At 63.1% G+C, this 13,532-nt stretch overlaps 2 protein-coding genes across 5 annotated transcripts; both read left to right on the top strand.

Moving 5' to 3' along the window:
• Window positions 1-1,490: 1,490 nt before the first annotated feature.
• On the top strand, window positions 1,491-6,353 carry CIRBP (cold inducible RNA binding protein). 3 transcript variants are annotated; one of them, XR_010942572.1, is made up of 8 exons: window positions 1,491-1,638; window positions 2,702-2,810; window positions 2,895-3,001; window positions 3,095-3,233; window positions 3,314-3,395; window positions 3,512-3,582; window positions 5,906-6,038; window positions 6,201-6,353. XR_010942572.1 is itself a non-coding variant. In XM_067734495.1 (7 exons), exons 2-7 carry the CDS (start codon window positions 2,708-2,710, stop codon window positions 5,908-5,910), a joined length of 507 nt encoding a protein of 168 aa, XP_067590596.1. In that variant the 5' UTR covers window positions 1,491-1,638; window positions 2,702-2,707; the 3' UTR covers window positions 5,911-6,353. The 3 variants fall into 3 exon arrangements, 2 of the variants coding, with proteins under 2 accessions (XP_067590596.1, XP_067590595.1); XM_067734495.1 differs by having other exon boundaries at window positions 5,906-6,353; XM_067734494.1 differs by lacking the exons at window positions 5,906-6,038; window positions 6,201-6,353 and adding an exon at window positions 3,959-4,731.
• Window positions 6,354-7,258: 905 nt separating this feature from the next.
• Window positions 7,259-9,979, top strand: FAM174C (family with sequence similarity 174 member C). 2 transcript variants are annotated; one of them, XR_010942573.1, is made up of 4 exons: window positions 7,259-7,580; window positions 8,463-8,633; window positions 8,714-8,830; window positions 9,599-9,979. XR_010942573.1 is itself a non-coding variant. In XM_067734496.1 (3 exons), coding segments are annotated over exons 1-3 (402 nt in total). In that variant the 5' UTR covers window positions 7,266-7,296; the 3' UTR covers window positions 9,600-9,979. The 2 variants fall into 2 exon arrangements, 1 of the variants encoding a protein (XP_067590597.1); XM_067734496.1 differs by lacking the exon at window positions 8,463-8,633 and having other exon boundaries at window positions 7,266-7,580.
• Window positions 9,980-13,532: the final 3,553 nt, after the last annotated feature.

Here is a 13,532-nt window from a genome sequence, read left to right as displayed (position 1 = left end):
TGCCTGGGGGAAGGGGTCCTGAGCCCGAGGAGGGTGTCCCAGTGGCCTTGTCACAGGAGACAGTGTCCATGCTCTCGTTCCTACTGCGTCAGCTAGACCCACCGAGTCTGGGGCCTGGAGTGGGGCTGGAACTTTCCTGGGGTAGGCAGCAAAGCAGGGGTCTCTGTTCTCAAATCGCCCTAACTTTTTTGGCTGTGCCGTGCGGCATTCGGGGTCCTAGTTCCCCAACCAGGGATCGAACCCACGCCCCCTGTATTGGAAGCGCGGAGTCTTAACCACTGTACAGCCAGGGAAGTCCCTCAAATTCCCCCTAACTTTTATGCAGAAGGTATGCCCTTTGAAGACTTTCTGGGGCAGGGGTATAGCTTGGGCCTCTGGTCTGGGCAGGCAGGGGTCTGCACTAGCTTCTTCCACCCATGGAAGGGTCCAGGGCCACAGAAGGTAACATGAGCCAAGGCCTGGGCAGGGGGAAAGGGGTGACCACAAGAGGGGCTCCCAGGAGCAGCCTTGGGGGTGAAGATCTCTGCAAAGCTGGTTCTTCCCATAGCAGCGGTCTCAGGACTCCCAGACAGAAAAAAGATGCAGGGGGAGGAGCCAAGTGGGTTCTGGGTGTGCTGGTGGGCGGCTGGAGCACAGCGGTGAAAGGGAGATGGGGGGCTGAGCTGAATTTTGGGGTGCAGTGGAGACTCAAGAGTTGGGCACAGTGGTGGATTTGAGAGCCCAAGTCGAGGTCAGCCTGAGGTCCAGAGCTGGGATGAAAAAAGTGTCTGGCCAGGTGACTGTGGCGTGTGGGTGCTGCACCAGACTGGGTGAAGTTCGGATTGGGGTGGGAGTTAGGTGTGGTTGCGGGTTGGGATTCGTAGGCAAACTGGGTTGGGTGAAGTTGGGGTGACCCAAAGTTGGGAAGCAGGAAGAATTGGGATCGTGGAGAATATTGGGGTCCACATAAATGGAGTTGCCTCAGTGTTAGGGTTTGGGCGGGCCTTGGGGCGGATCACACGAAGTGGAACGTTGGGGTTCTGAGAGTTCTGGGGTGTCGGTTATGTTGGCAAGTACATAATGACTGATATCGGGGTTCACATGAAGTTGAGGTGTCCGAGAACTTGATCTCGGGTGGGTGTGGGGACCTGGGTGAGGTCGGTAAGTCGCCGACTGCGGGAGCACCGCAAAGGTCTGGGTTCCAGCGACTCCCAGAAGGTTCCCAGGAGGCTTGGGCCACTGGCAGAAGCCGCCCGAACCCCTTTGTTCTCCGCCACAGGCCGGGGGGGGGAGGGGGGCGGGCGCGCGGAAGTGGGTCAGCTCCGCCCCGCCGAGCACTGGCCCCGCCTCCCGCGCGCGGGCGGGGAACTGCGGACCATGCGCGTCCCCGCCGTTCACTGTGCCCCGCTCCCGCTCGCGGGAGGGGGCGCGGCCGGTACAGGCCCGGCCCCCAGCTCATGAATATGAGGCACAGCCACGGCCTCCAGAGCTTCGGATTGGCCAGCGAGGGGCGGAGGGGCGGGCTCGGGGGCGGGGCCTAGCGAAGAAGTACATAAGGCGGGCCCAGGGCGCCCCCCCAGTCACTTCGCGCGTTAGGAGGCTCGGGTCGTTGTGCTGTGCCGTCTTCCCGCCTGCGCCAGGGACCTGCCCGACTCAGTGGTGAGGGCCCTGGCGGCACCGGCTCCACGGGCCCGGGGCGGCGGGCGGCCTGCGGCCGGCCGGAGGAGGCGGGGCGGCGGCGGCACGCCCCTGGGCGGGGGCGGTGCCGGGGCGGGCCCGGGGTGTAGTCCGCCCCGCCGGCGGCGAGGGGCAGCGGAGACCGGGCCGAACCGCGGTCGGAGGGCATCCCCCGTGGGCCAGGGTATTCGCGAGCGGGACACCGCCGCAAAATGGCGGCCGCGAGCACGAAGCTGCGCCCTGCGAAATGGCGGGAGCGCCGAGTGCCCGGATGGAGTGGCGTGGGGCGCATGCGCGCGTGGGTGGGGCCAGGCTGGGGCTCCTCCCCGATTTCCCGTTGGAGTAGTGCGAGGGCGACACAACCCCGGTGCCACCCCCAACGCCCCAAGTTTGTGTCCCAGTTACGTGCTGCAGGGCGCCTTCTGGCCTGTATTTCGGAGCCATTCAGCGTAGGCTACCAGCCTGTAAAGGGTCGGTATAAGCACCGCCCCGCTTTGATATCCCGGCGCAGAGTCCCCGCCCCGCCTGCACAGCGCCCTGCAGTGGACCAAGCACGTTGCCACTCCGCCCGCCCCGCGACGGTCGGGTTAGGAGTTAGCCCCCCCGCTGTTTGCAACGGGCAGAAAGCAAGGTGCACTCAGCCAGTGACGATGGTGGCCGATGCCTGCCTTCAGGGTGTACCCCTAAACGTCCCGTGAGGGCGTCCCCTGCCTGGAGTTTTGGGGCTCCACAGCCAGGCAGCACTGAGTACTGCAGAACCGCAGTGTGGCCCCAGCTTTCAGGGACTCCCCCCCCCCCCCCAGTCTGGGGAGCGGAGTTGGCCCAAACACAGAAAAGCGGCCAGGGACCCAAAGTGTTAAAGGAATTAAGGGTTTGTTTGAATTAAGTCCTGGGTGTGGGCTTGGGATGGTTAAAGGGCAGAAAAATAGTTTCCCAGCGTTTCCCCCCGAAACATACGTTATTTGTATAAAGTAAAGTGGGGGGGGGGCGTTGAGTCTCAAAGCTCCTGCAGGACCTCTGAGGCTTTTGATGATGTTTGTCACAGGCCGCCATGGCATCAGATGAAGGCAAGCTTTTCGTCGGAGGGCTGAGTTTTGACACCAACGAGCAGTCACTGGAGCAGGTCTTCTCAAAATATGGACAGATCTCAGAAGGTGAGGCTGGTGCCAGACTGGTGGCTGAGTGGGGTTGCTCACGGGGAGGGCTGGGTGCTGACCGCGGACCTCTCCCCTGCACAGTGGTGGTCGTGAAGGACAGGGAGACCCAGCGATCGAGGGGCTTTGGGTTTGTCACCTTTGAGAACATCGACGATGCCAAGGACGCCATGATGGCCATGAACGGGAAGGTGAGGGCCGGCTGCTCTGGGGTTCAGTGGGTCCGGGCTGTAGACCGAGGGCGGGAGGTGCAGAGGCTAACTGTGTCCACTTCTGGTCTCCAGTCTGTGGATGGGCGGCAGATCCGGGTCGACCAGGCTGGCAAATCGTCTGATAACCGATCCCGCGGGTACCGAGGTGGCTCTGTCGGGGGCCGGGGCTTCTTCCGCGGGGGCCGAGGTCGGGGCCGTGGGTTCTCCAGAGGTGAGTGCCACTTGCAGGGACAAGGTGGGGGCACTGCTGCAGAAGCTGACACTCACTTCTCCTTCCCGTCCCGTCTGTAGGAGGAGGGGACCGCGGCTACGGGGGGAGCCGGTTCGAGTCCAGGAGTGGGGGCTATGGAGGCTCCAGAGACTACTACAGCAGGTACGGGCGGTGGTCCTGCGCAGGGGGGCCTGGGAGGCTCTGTGGGGACGCTGGCACGGGGACTGGTGAGAGTCCCCCGAGGTGGCCCCCAGTGCTCACCTGTGTCCTTCCTGCAGCCGGAGTCAGAGTGGCAGCTGCGGAGACCGGAGCTCGGGCGGGTCCTACAGAGACAGCTACGACAGTTACGGTAAGCGGCGCTCCAAGGGCCTGTGGTGGGAGCTCAGTGAGCCTCGGTGCCCTCTGGGCAGTGCTCAGACCCGGTCACTATGTTTGCCCCGTAAGGGACGAGACTGTCCTCTTGGGTCTCGGTGCCAGCAGCCACTTCTGCCACAGAACGTAAAGGCAAAACCAGGCTGACCAAGGAGGAAAGGGAGAGCGAGGGCCCACCGAGCAGAGCAGGCCGCATCCGTGCATGTGGGCCGTGCCCGCCACCCTCGGCCATGGGGGGGGTTGGTCGCTCCCGAGCCCCCAGGGCTGAGCCCCCAGGTTTGGGCCGGGAGTGGAATGCTGCCTCTCGTCGCGTGCTTCAGCGCCTTTACACTGTGCCTGCTTCTTGTTCTCAGCTACACACAACGAGTAAAAATCCTTCCTGCTCGAGATCGTCCTTCCAATGGCCGTATATTTAAAGATTTTGGGAGCTCCGCTGAATCGTTAATGTGTAGTGATCACACCTCCTTGTACCCACTTTTGTAGTCTTATTGGTTCTGATCTTGTCAAACACAGCCTGACTGCTTCTGGCCCCCAGATGGCCTCGTTACTACACTTTGCATTTTAAGGAAGCGCTGTCCGTTTTTAAGAGTCTTAAAAACGTTTTGAAGAGCACTTCCAGTTTTACTTTCACCTTTTTACCGTGAGCCAAGAGTTCTTTTTTTAGAAAATCACCAGGGGTTGTGAGAGTTTTGTTTTTTTGTTTTCGGTTGTGTTGCTTTTTTTCTTTTTCTTTTCAGTGGGGTTGGCCCCATGAATTTGGGTGCCCCGAGTCACTTCTCTTTGAGATTGAACAGACTCTGAATCTGCTCTTTGTCGGAAGCTGAGCAAGTTGTAGCTTTTTTCCAACTCGGTGTCACGTTTCTGAGTGTAGCGTGGTAGAACCGTGCGGGTGGCAGCAGAGCACCCGGGCTGCCCTGGCCCGGCCCGGGCGCCCACCTGTCGTGTGGGACCCACAGTAGACTTGCAGACATCCCCGAGAGGTTCTTGAAAATGTGTATTTATATTGTCCTTTTTTGCCGGAAGACGTACGCATATCCCGTCAATGTTGTATCTGAAGTGGTGAAGGAATTCTTGTACGCAGTTTTCTTTGGCTTCACGAAGCCGATTAAAAGACCATCTGAATGAACCTCGCTCTGACCATCTCCCTTTGATTGCACCACACGCGCCCTGCAGGGGCTCGAGGCAGGCAGACCTGAGCGGAGAGGGCAGCTAGAGGACTAGGTCCGCAGTCCCGCCCAAGGCTGCCACAGCTAGAGGAGAAAGGCAGGGTCAGTGACGCTGGCTGGGCCCCTGTGACAGCCAACGACCACCGGCCCCAGTTAGACGAGCAGGTGGGTGACGGGAGCGGGCTCTCGGACCGCAGGGCAGCCCCGGAGCGCTTCTGGCCGTGGCAGCCAGAAGGCTCGATGGGGCGGGCAGCCTAGCAGGGACGGTGGACACGCGGGCGCCCGACGCTGACCCTGAACTCCTTAGTCTAGAAGCAGGCCAGAGAGCAGACACAGGCAGGGTCCCCGGGTGACCCCAGACTGACCGGCTCATTAGCTAGCTCTGCTGTTGCTTTACAAGTTCTGAGCGTTCTCTGCTAGCCTATGGAAGCTGCAGCCCCTCGGAGGACAGAAGTGTTGTGCGCCCAACAGAAAGCTCTGAGACGCAAGCTGCTCCCTGGGCTAGCTCATATGTGGAGATAGTCCTGTAATTCGAGGTAACTCCTTTTGCTCGTCCGCATCCCTCCTCTTGTTGAGAGCTCATTTGAAAGTAAAGTCGTGTACCCGGGGAATGTTCCTTTGACTTTTTTGCTTTTTCTTTTTCCTTTTTAAAAAAAAAAAAAAAAATATCAAGCTAGAACTAAAGGCAGACCCCGGCCGTTTGCCCTTCCCCGCCTGCAGCCAGGCGAGCGGCCCGGGCAGTTGAGCAGGATTGGAGACCACCAAACGCCCCGCCTTTTGGAATTTTTTGTTCATCAATTGACTGTCTTTTGCAGACCTCTTTGAGTCACACTCCTAACTAGCTCTCTCTGATGTCTGTTGCTGCCATGAGTTTTTGCTCAGAGCCCGCGCCGATCTCTAAGCAGCTGCATCCCAAGTGGGTAGCTGGCTCTGCTTAAGAGCACAGAGTGGCCTGGCCCGTCTGAAAGGCGCAGGCCCGCCCTGGGCACGCTGGCCCGTGGCGGGGCCTCTTGGGTTGGCCCCGGTGACTAGCTGAGACCCTCCTAGGAGCTGTGGATGGTTTCGCGGGAGTCGGGGAGGGGCGGCTGTGAGCTCAGCCAGGGTGTCAGGGTTAACACTCCTTTGCTTTGGCAGGTTGAATGGAAGCCAGTGCGACCCGGAAGGGTGACCCGAGAGCAACAACGACCTGGGGTCACTGCCCCAGGAGGAACTTCACCCGGGAGCAAGAGCCAGCGGCACAGCTGCCTGCCCTTGCAGCCCATCACCTGTAAGTGCTTCTCGGCGGGGGAGACATGTGGCCCTGTGGCCCTGGCCCTTGTGGTGGGTTCTCCCCCGTCCTGGCTGTGTGACCTCTGTCGGGGGCAGCGTCTTCATCTCCTGCTGGAGCAGCCCTCGTGTCCCCCTCTCACCTCTCCCGTCTTTCCAGCAGGTGCTTCACTGGCGAGGTTGGGGTGCGGGGCTTCAAGGTGCTCCAGGAGGATGGGCGTGTGGTGCTGGCACGGCGGCCAGTCCTCACTCGCGATGTGACAAGACAAATGTGGAAGGTGCATTTGAATAAAGGGATGGTGTGTACACCCACAAATCTGAGTCTGGTGTGGGGTGCGTCGTGGAGGGCGGACACTGAGCTTCAGCCTGAGTCCTGGCTGGAGGGGCTGTGGCGGGGAGTCCGCTAGAGATAGCCTCCTCTTGGGGCCTTCGTTCTGGCCACGAGCTGGATCCAGACGCGGAAGGCCAGGCGGCAGTTCATTGCCCCCCACCGGGGCAGTTCTCTCGGGCAGAGGGAGCCGTGGAGGAGGTGGTCCCTTGGCGGCGCGTCCCCCGGAGCCAGGCAGAGGCCTTGTCAGAGTAACCCCGGGCACCTTCAGCTTGTCCGCCCCCGGAGCCGGCCTGCCTTCCCAGGCTGTTTGCCTCCAGGCCTGGTCTTGGGGTGCAGAACGTTGGGGCTGAGCCCCGGTTCTAGCTGCCTTGGGCTCTGGGCGAGTTACCTCAAGTCTCAGCAGGGTGAGGTCCGGGTCACCGGTACCCCCCCTTCTCCCACGGGGTGTGTCTGGTCCCTCCTGGCCCCCGCCAAAGGCGGGATGCCCAGGCTCACAGCCGGGACAGGTCTCCCCTCCTGCAGGGCCAGGGACAGCGGGCCACCGTGCTGGTGTCACCGAAGCCCAGGGCGACTGGGGGCGGGGACGCGAGAGTTCCAGGGCCCAAGTGGGAGGGAGGCCCGCAGGGCACGGTCGCGCCTGTCCCCTCACCGTAGTCCCCCTGCGGGGCGGCCGCGGTGCTCACGCTCTGGGCCGGGGACACAGAACTGCGGCTCCGAGCCTTCGGGGGCGGGGTGCTCGCGGAGCCAGCGGGGCGCGGGGTACTTCCCCGCTTCGGGTGAAGCGAGGTGAGAGGCCGGGGGCGGTGGCGGCCCGGGCCTTTCCGGGAGCCAGGCCCCGCCCCCGCGAGCCATTGGCTGGCCCCGCCCCCGCGCCAGTGAGTGACTGCTCCTCGCGGGGGCGGGGCGCGGCTACCGCTTCCGCCGGGCTATGGGGCTGCGTGTGCTGCCGCCGCGGCTCCTGCTGCTGTCGGCGCTGCTGCTGCCGGTGCAGCTGTTCGGAGCCGCGGACCCCACGCCCCCGTCACTGCGCCGCACGCAGGCCACGCTCTTGCCGCATCCCGCCGTGACGAACGGGAGCCAGCCGGGCGCGCCGCACAACACCACACGCCCTTGGCCGCTGGGCTCGCCGGACTCGCCGCTTCTGCGTTCCCTCTACGTGGTTACGGGCCTCATCGTCCTAGCCGTGCTCTACTTCCTCATCCGGGCATTCAGGTGCGTCAGGCGCACGCCGCCGCCGCTGCCCTGGCGCGGCCAATGGGCGCGCGTCTCGCGCCCCAAGTGCTGCGGCGCGAAAGCCCCGCCTCTCCGGCGCGGTTCGCCATCGTCACGTGGGTGGGGACGTGGGTGGTGAGTGGGTGGGGACGTGGGTGGGGACGTGGGTGGTGAGTGGGTGGGGTCATGCAATCACGTGACGAGCCGCTCCTTCGGGATGTTGGGGTTGGTTTTCTAGACGCAGCCACCGAGACTAGAGGTTGCGGGATGATGAGGGCACCGGGAATTCCCGGGATCCTCTGCGGCTCCCCCAGCCCGGTGACGACGAGCGCAGCGCCCACTAACCCAACTTGCATCTGCCACGCGGGCCTGGCCGCATCGTTTCCTGTAGTTAACGCCCACAGCCTGACCAGGGCCCGGCGGGAGCCTGCCCCCGCACCTTGCTCCTCCTGTTTCTTCAGCCCAGAGCTGGCTGTGATCGTCAGTGTTTAGGTTCTGCCCACGCTCTCCCCAAGAGTTGAGGACCCCCTTGCCTTCCCCGCGGCATACGCCCTGCCTCCTGCAGGCCCGTGACCCCCTCCTCAGGCCCGTCCTCCCCGTTTGGCTTCCTCTCTGGGGCTGATCTCCAGAGGGCCTTTGTCACGCAGAGCTGATCATATCCAGATGCTCTGAAGGGGCCTTTTCTGTCTTGCATTGACACTGCTGTGGGTATACAATGTTCGTCTCCCATCTGAATACGTGCCACATCCACCACAGAGGGTCCCGTGCTTTCCCTGGTGGTGGTCAGGAGCCGGGCCTTCTGCCCGCGACAGCCTTCTACTTGATATCTTTGGCAAACTCTCTCTAAGGCTCAGTCGTCTCATTAGTAAAATGGAATTACAGCGCCCCCCTCCCAGGGGTCCTCGCCCAAGGGCCTACGCCCTGGGGGCCTGCCAAGGGAGATGTGCACAGCAACTCATAACGATTGTGACCATTATGAGAAGAAACGCAGTTGGAACCGGAAAGTTCACAGCAAGACTCTGGGAGTCGAGCAGACGAGCATTATCGGAGAAGGTGGGAAGCAGGGCAGGGTGTCAGCAGCTCCAGCGAAGGGCCATGAGAGGGCCGCTGAGCGAGCCTGGGTCTGCTTCCAGATTGAAAAAGCCGCAGCAGAGGAGGTACGGGCTCCTGGCCAACACCGAGGACCCCACCGAGATGGCATCGCTGGACAGCGACGAGGAGACGGTCTTTGAAACAAGGAACCTGAGATGGTAAGGCAGCCCTCCACACACCTTCAGGGGCTCCTTGGGTTGGGGGGTGAGGTCAGCAGGCCAGCGAGTTAGGAAGACTGTCGGCCGGTGAGGTCCTCAGTGTGGTCAGCACACAACAGTGGCCGGGCCTGGCTTTGCCGTCGCAGGCTGTGTGGCCTCGTCCCAGGGACGTCCATCTCCCAGCCTCAGTTTCCCATTTCTTTAAGATGGGAACGGGCTGCAGTGCTTGAGTCAGTGGGCACTTGCTCTGGGCCTGACCCCGAAGGCCAAAATCAGTGTCAGAGGTGGAGAATGAACTGCGAGGTGCTACCAAAGCCGGGGGGCGGGTCAGAGACGGCCTCTCCACGGCCCCAGCCAGGGGTAGAGCATCCCAGGCAGAGGCAATGGCAGAGACAAAGAAAGAGGGTTGACAACGGAGGTGACCCAGTGGCCACTGGGCTCAGGGCCACTGACAGGGCCTGAGCGGGGAGGGATGGCCTGTTTAACCCCAGCTTATCGGGGGCTCAGGCACCGAAGCTGAGAGACCACAGGACGATTCTGACTTTCCAAGCCCCCCGAGGGAGGTGCGGGTATGGCCTGGGAATCCCTCTGGTCCCGGCATCTCCTGGTTGGGGCACCCCTTTCCCCCAGGTAGGGAGTTGGCAGGGCCTGCAGGCTGGGGGTGGGGGCTGGGCATGTTAGAGGCACAGGCACAGTGGGGCGGGGGCGGGGCGGGGACGGGGCGGGCTCCCCACCCAACACTTCTCACCTCCTACCTCTCGTTTCCAGATGTACAGGTCGGGAAGGCAGCATTTCCAGCGGCCTTGTGGGAAGAACAAGAGACAGGGCCCCTCCCAGTGCTTAGAATGCCCTGCTGATTCTCCTGCCGCCAAAGAGCTTGTGTGGGGCCTGCCCGGCCTGCCAGGAGCCGCCCCAGCCCTGCCCCTGGACAAGACCGCCCAGGATACCGGCTGGAAGCCAGAGGGTCCCCGGCAGCAGCACGCAGAACTCTGAGGTCCCCTGGCCACATTGTGACTTGTGCCGATCACCCTTCCTGGTGGGGATGCGGCAGCCCCAAGCTGAGGCCTGGTAGGCGGGTGGGCTGGGGGGCCTGTCTGGGAGCACCATATCCCTGGGCTGAGGACAATAAAGGCAGCCAGTGGTTCTGTAGCTGGTACCCAGCTCCACAGTGGGCCAGACCCAGCGCTCTGGCTCACAGGTGGGGGGTGGGCAGCAGACCTGGGCTCCATGTGGGCCTTAGTTCTCCCACCTGTGACCATTTGGTCCCATCCTCAGGTGTCCAGAGGGTCCCGTGAAGAATCCCACAAAGGAGACAAAGAGATGGGGGAGAACTACTCCCACCTGCCTGGAAAAAGACCCTGCCAGTCATTGTTTTTGAGCGTAGGGAGAACTCCTATTCATCCAGCAAAGCTCCTGCTCAGGGCTCCCCTGTCCATAATGCCTTCAGCCTGGGGCCCCTAAGGGCCATGCTCTCTGCCTCACCACACTCACACCACTATTTTGGAGGTGTTTCCTAAGGAACCCCAGGCTGTAGTGTACGGGTCTGGAGCTTTGTGCAGCCCGAGGCTCCCTGTGCCCACCCTGCCTCTCCCCCATCAGCCTCTTGTGGAATCACTGATGAACCTGGTCCGCCATCCCAGGAAGCCTATTCTGGCACTCAGGCCTCCGTTCTGGCCATCTGAGATCCATCGTGGGTACCTGAGTCCCACTGGGGCACCTGACCCTCATCCCAGGCACCCCAGTCCCATGGGGGGTACCTCGGCCCCCATCCTGATCACCTCAGCCCCATCCCCGGAACTTGAACCCCTTTCAGGCACCATAATTCCCTTGGGGCAATCGACCCCCACCCTGGGCACCTAACCCTTTTCCCACCTGAGCCCCATTCTGGGCACCCGAGCCCCCCTGGGGTACCTGACTGCCCATCCTGGCCACCTGCGATCCATCCTGTGTACCTGAATCCCACTGGGGCAACTGACCCCCATCCTGGGCACCTGACCTCCTTTCCCACCTGAGCCCCATCCCGGGCACCTGCACCCCATTGGGGTGCCTCAATCCCCATCCTGGCCATCTGAGATCCATACTGGGCACCTGAGTCCCATCGGGGTACCTCAGTCCCCATCCCTGGTGAGGGGCTTGATGAGTTCCTCTGTGGGCCTTGTTTCTAGGCGGAGTCCAGCTCTGGCCTGTTCCCCGCCCCCCCCCCCCGCCCGCACCCTGTCATTGTGGTCCTGGAGAGTGGGAGAGGTGGGGCTGGCCTGTGGCTGCCCACAGCCTGAGGTCTCCCCGGGCCGCTGGCCGGAGGCACCGAGGCCGTGTCGTTAGCAGAAGCTGTCATTAGGAGGAGCTGCCACCAGGTGGCAGCCTTGTGCTGCCCGGCCTCTACCATGCTGCCCTGTCGTCTTGGGGTGGCCTGAGGCAAACCGTTGTACAGGTGGGGAAGTACTTCGAAGTCGGGAGCCCTGTTTCGCACGCCTTCTCGACCCCACCTTGTTGCCATGGCCACCATGGGATGGTCCCAGCCTGCTGCCCACTCAAGACCCATCAGCCCCTGTGGCCCGTCTACCTTGCAGTCCTGCTGATCTTCCTGGCCCGGCCTGAGCCCGGGTTCCTGCGGAAGAGCTGTCATGGTCAGCTGGCCACCCCTCTCTCCAGCCGGGGTCCTCTGCCTTGGCCCCCAGTTGGCTTCCTTGGGCATTTCTGTTGGCAGCCCCCGACCCTGCTCCAAGTCTGCTCACACTTCCTCTCCCCGCTCTGGTGCCCAGCTGCCGCCTCCAGGAAGTCCTCACTGCCCCTGCCACCCCCATTCTTTGGGAGGGTCCTGTACGGAGTGGCGAGCCGGTCCCCAGAAGCCAGGGAGAGTTGAGGAAGTGAGGCCATAGTCCCTGGGAGGCCCTGAGATGTCATGCCCCCTGACCCCCGGGCTCTGGCCGCCCTTTCTCCCCACCTGTTCCCCCTGTGGGTCTCTCTCTATGCATCTCTGTCTTTTTGTCTCTGCGTCTCTGTCTTTGAACCTCTGCTCGTCTCCCTGTTGGTGTCTCTCTCCATCTGCACCGCCTCTCACTCAGCCTCCCTGGGTTTCCGTCTGTCCCTCTCTGTCACTCTGTCTCTCTCCGTGTCTGACCCGCTGGGACACAATTTTTTTTTTTTTTGGGACACGCTTTTAACAGGCGCTCAGACACCGTCCGCGGCCCGCCCCCAGCCCCCCACCCCGTGATCTGCGCCCCTTTCCCACAGCTCTGAGCGATTTCTCGAGCTTCAAAAGGCACATTAATTACTATAATGAGGTCAGGAGAGACCCGGCGCTCTGCCATCCGGAGGCGGGAACACACCGCGTGCCCCCGCAGCCCCGCGCCTCCTGCCCGCCCCCTTCGGGTGGGGGGGGAGCCCCGCCCGCTTCCCGGCCCCTGCGCCTGTCAGCGCCGTCCGCGCGCGCACCGCGCCCCCGGCGTTAGTGCCGAGTAATTGGCAGCCCCCGCCAAGGTTAATGCACTATTAGCGGGAAGTTCTCGGCGGCTAAGAGCCGGGAAAGGGGCCTGTCAGCGCGAGATGAAAGGCCCCCGGGCCCGGATGGTTGGAGGGCCGCGTGTGCGTGTGCATGCCGGCTCGGGAGGCCTTCCAGCACGTTCTCCGCACTCACACACGGGCACAGGCATGACACGGCTGCGAGGACAGGCGACACGGCCGCCAGGCGTGCGGGACGGACACAGGGCACAAGTCCACACGCGCGCACACACGGGTGTCGCCCGCAGCGGGTCCCAAGCCCGCGCCGGGTGAGGGCGCGCGGACCAACAGCCCGGCGCCCTCGAGGCCCCTCCCACCACCTCCATCCCCCAGCCCCCACCCTGGGAGTGCCCACTGGACACGCGACAAAGCAGCCCCCTCGGCCCGGGGGCCACGTTGGGGTCTCTGGCTCCCGGGAGGGTCGCTGTGCGGCTAGACGGCCTCGCCCCCAACCTCGGTTCTCCGTCTGGGGACTGGGGCCGGGAGGGGGCGGGGAAGCTGGTCAAGGCCAGGCGTCTTCCCTGTAGGTGGGAGCCCCTCTGCTGGTTCTGACGTGCTCTCCCTCGGACGTGGCCCCCGCTCCCCTGGGGTCAGCAGGCGAGGGAGTTGTGCCCTCCCTGGGGTTCCCAGGACCCCTCCCCTGATCCCCCATCCTACCCGGGGGCTCAGCCCCGCCCACGTCTCCTCTCTGCGCTGTCTGAGCCGCCACCTCCCTTCTCCACGCAGGCCTTGATGTCCTGGTCCCGGACAAGAGTGGCGGTCCAGGTGCCCACTCGGGCACGGCTCCACCCAGAGCTGTGCCACAAGTATGGTGACCATGACTAGCTATTTATATCCACGTTAATTAAACGTAGGTGAAGTCTAAAGTCCTGTTCCTCAATCGCACTGACCACATTTCATGTGCCCAGTAGCCATGTGGAGCTGCTGGTGGTGCCTGTGTTGGACTTGTCCATCCTTGTGGGAAGTTCTTTTGGACAGCGGTGGTCTAGCCCCCAGACTGTCAGGTGACCACTGGGAGGAGGGGGTCTGTGTCCAGGGCCCTGGGACTGGGAGGGGGAGGAGGGTGGAGAGGAGGGAGGGGAGGGGGGAGGAGGGGGGGAATAGCTGGGATGACGCCTGCTTGGTCCGGCGCTGGCCTGGCTGTGGAGCTTGCAGGAATCTGAGGTCCGGGCTGAGGTTTCAAGGGCCTGACTGGACACTG

This window comes from Pseudorca crassidens, chromosome 3 (genome assembly GCF_039906515.1).
Source record: "Pseudorca crassidens isolate mPseCra1 chromosome 3, mPseCra1.hap1, whole genome shotgun sequence".
Classification (NCBI taxonomy): domain Eukaryota; kingdom Metazoa; phylum Chordata; class Mammalia; order Artiodactyla; family Delphinidae; genus Pseudorca; species Pseudorca crassidens.
The sequence above is the reverse complement of the archived record's forward strand: the minus strand, read 5'-3'. Positions and strand labels throughout refer to the sequence as shown.

Bases quoted from the DNA above. Each gene is read 5' to 3' on its own strand.
- CIRBP (XM_067734494.1), top strand. From the start codon at position 2,708: ATGGCATCAGATGAAGGCAAGCTTTTCGTCGGAGGGCTGAGTTTTGAC. The intron at 2,811-2,894 runs GTGAGGCTGGTG...TCCCCTGCACAG, and splicing joins ATATGGACAGATCTCAGAAG to TGGTGGTCGTGAAGGACAGG. The intron at 3,234-3,313 runs GTGAGTGCCACT...TCCCGTCTGTAG, and splicing joins GGGCCGTGGGTTCTCCAGAG to GAGGAGGGGACCGCGGCTAC.
- FAM174C (XM_067734496.1), top strand. From the start codon at position 7,297: ATGGGGCTGCGTGTGCTGCCGCCGCGGCTCCTGCTGCTGTCGGCGCTG. The intron at 7,581-8,713 runs GTGCGTCAGGCG...GTCTGCTTCCAG, and splicing joins TTCCTCATCCGGGCATTCAG to ATTGAAAAAGCCGCAGCAGA.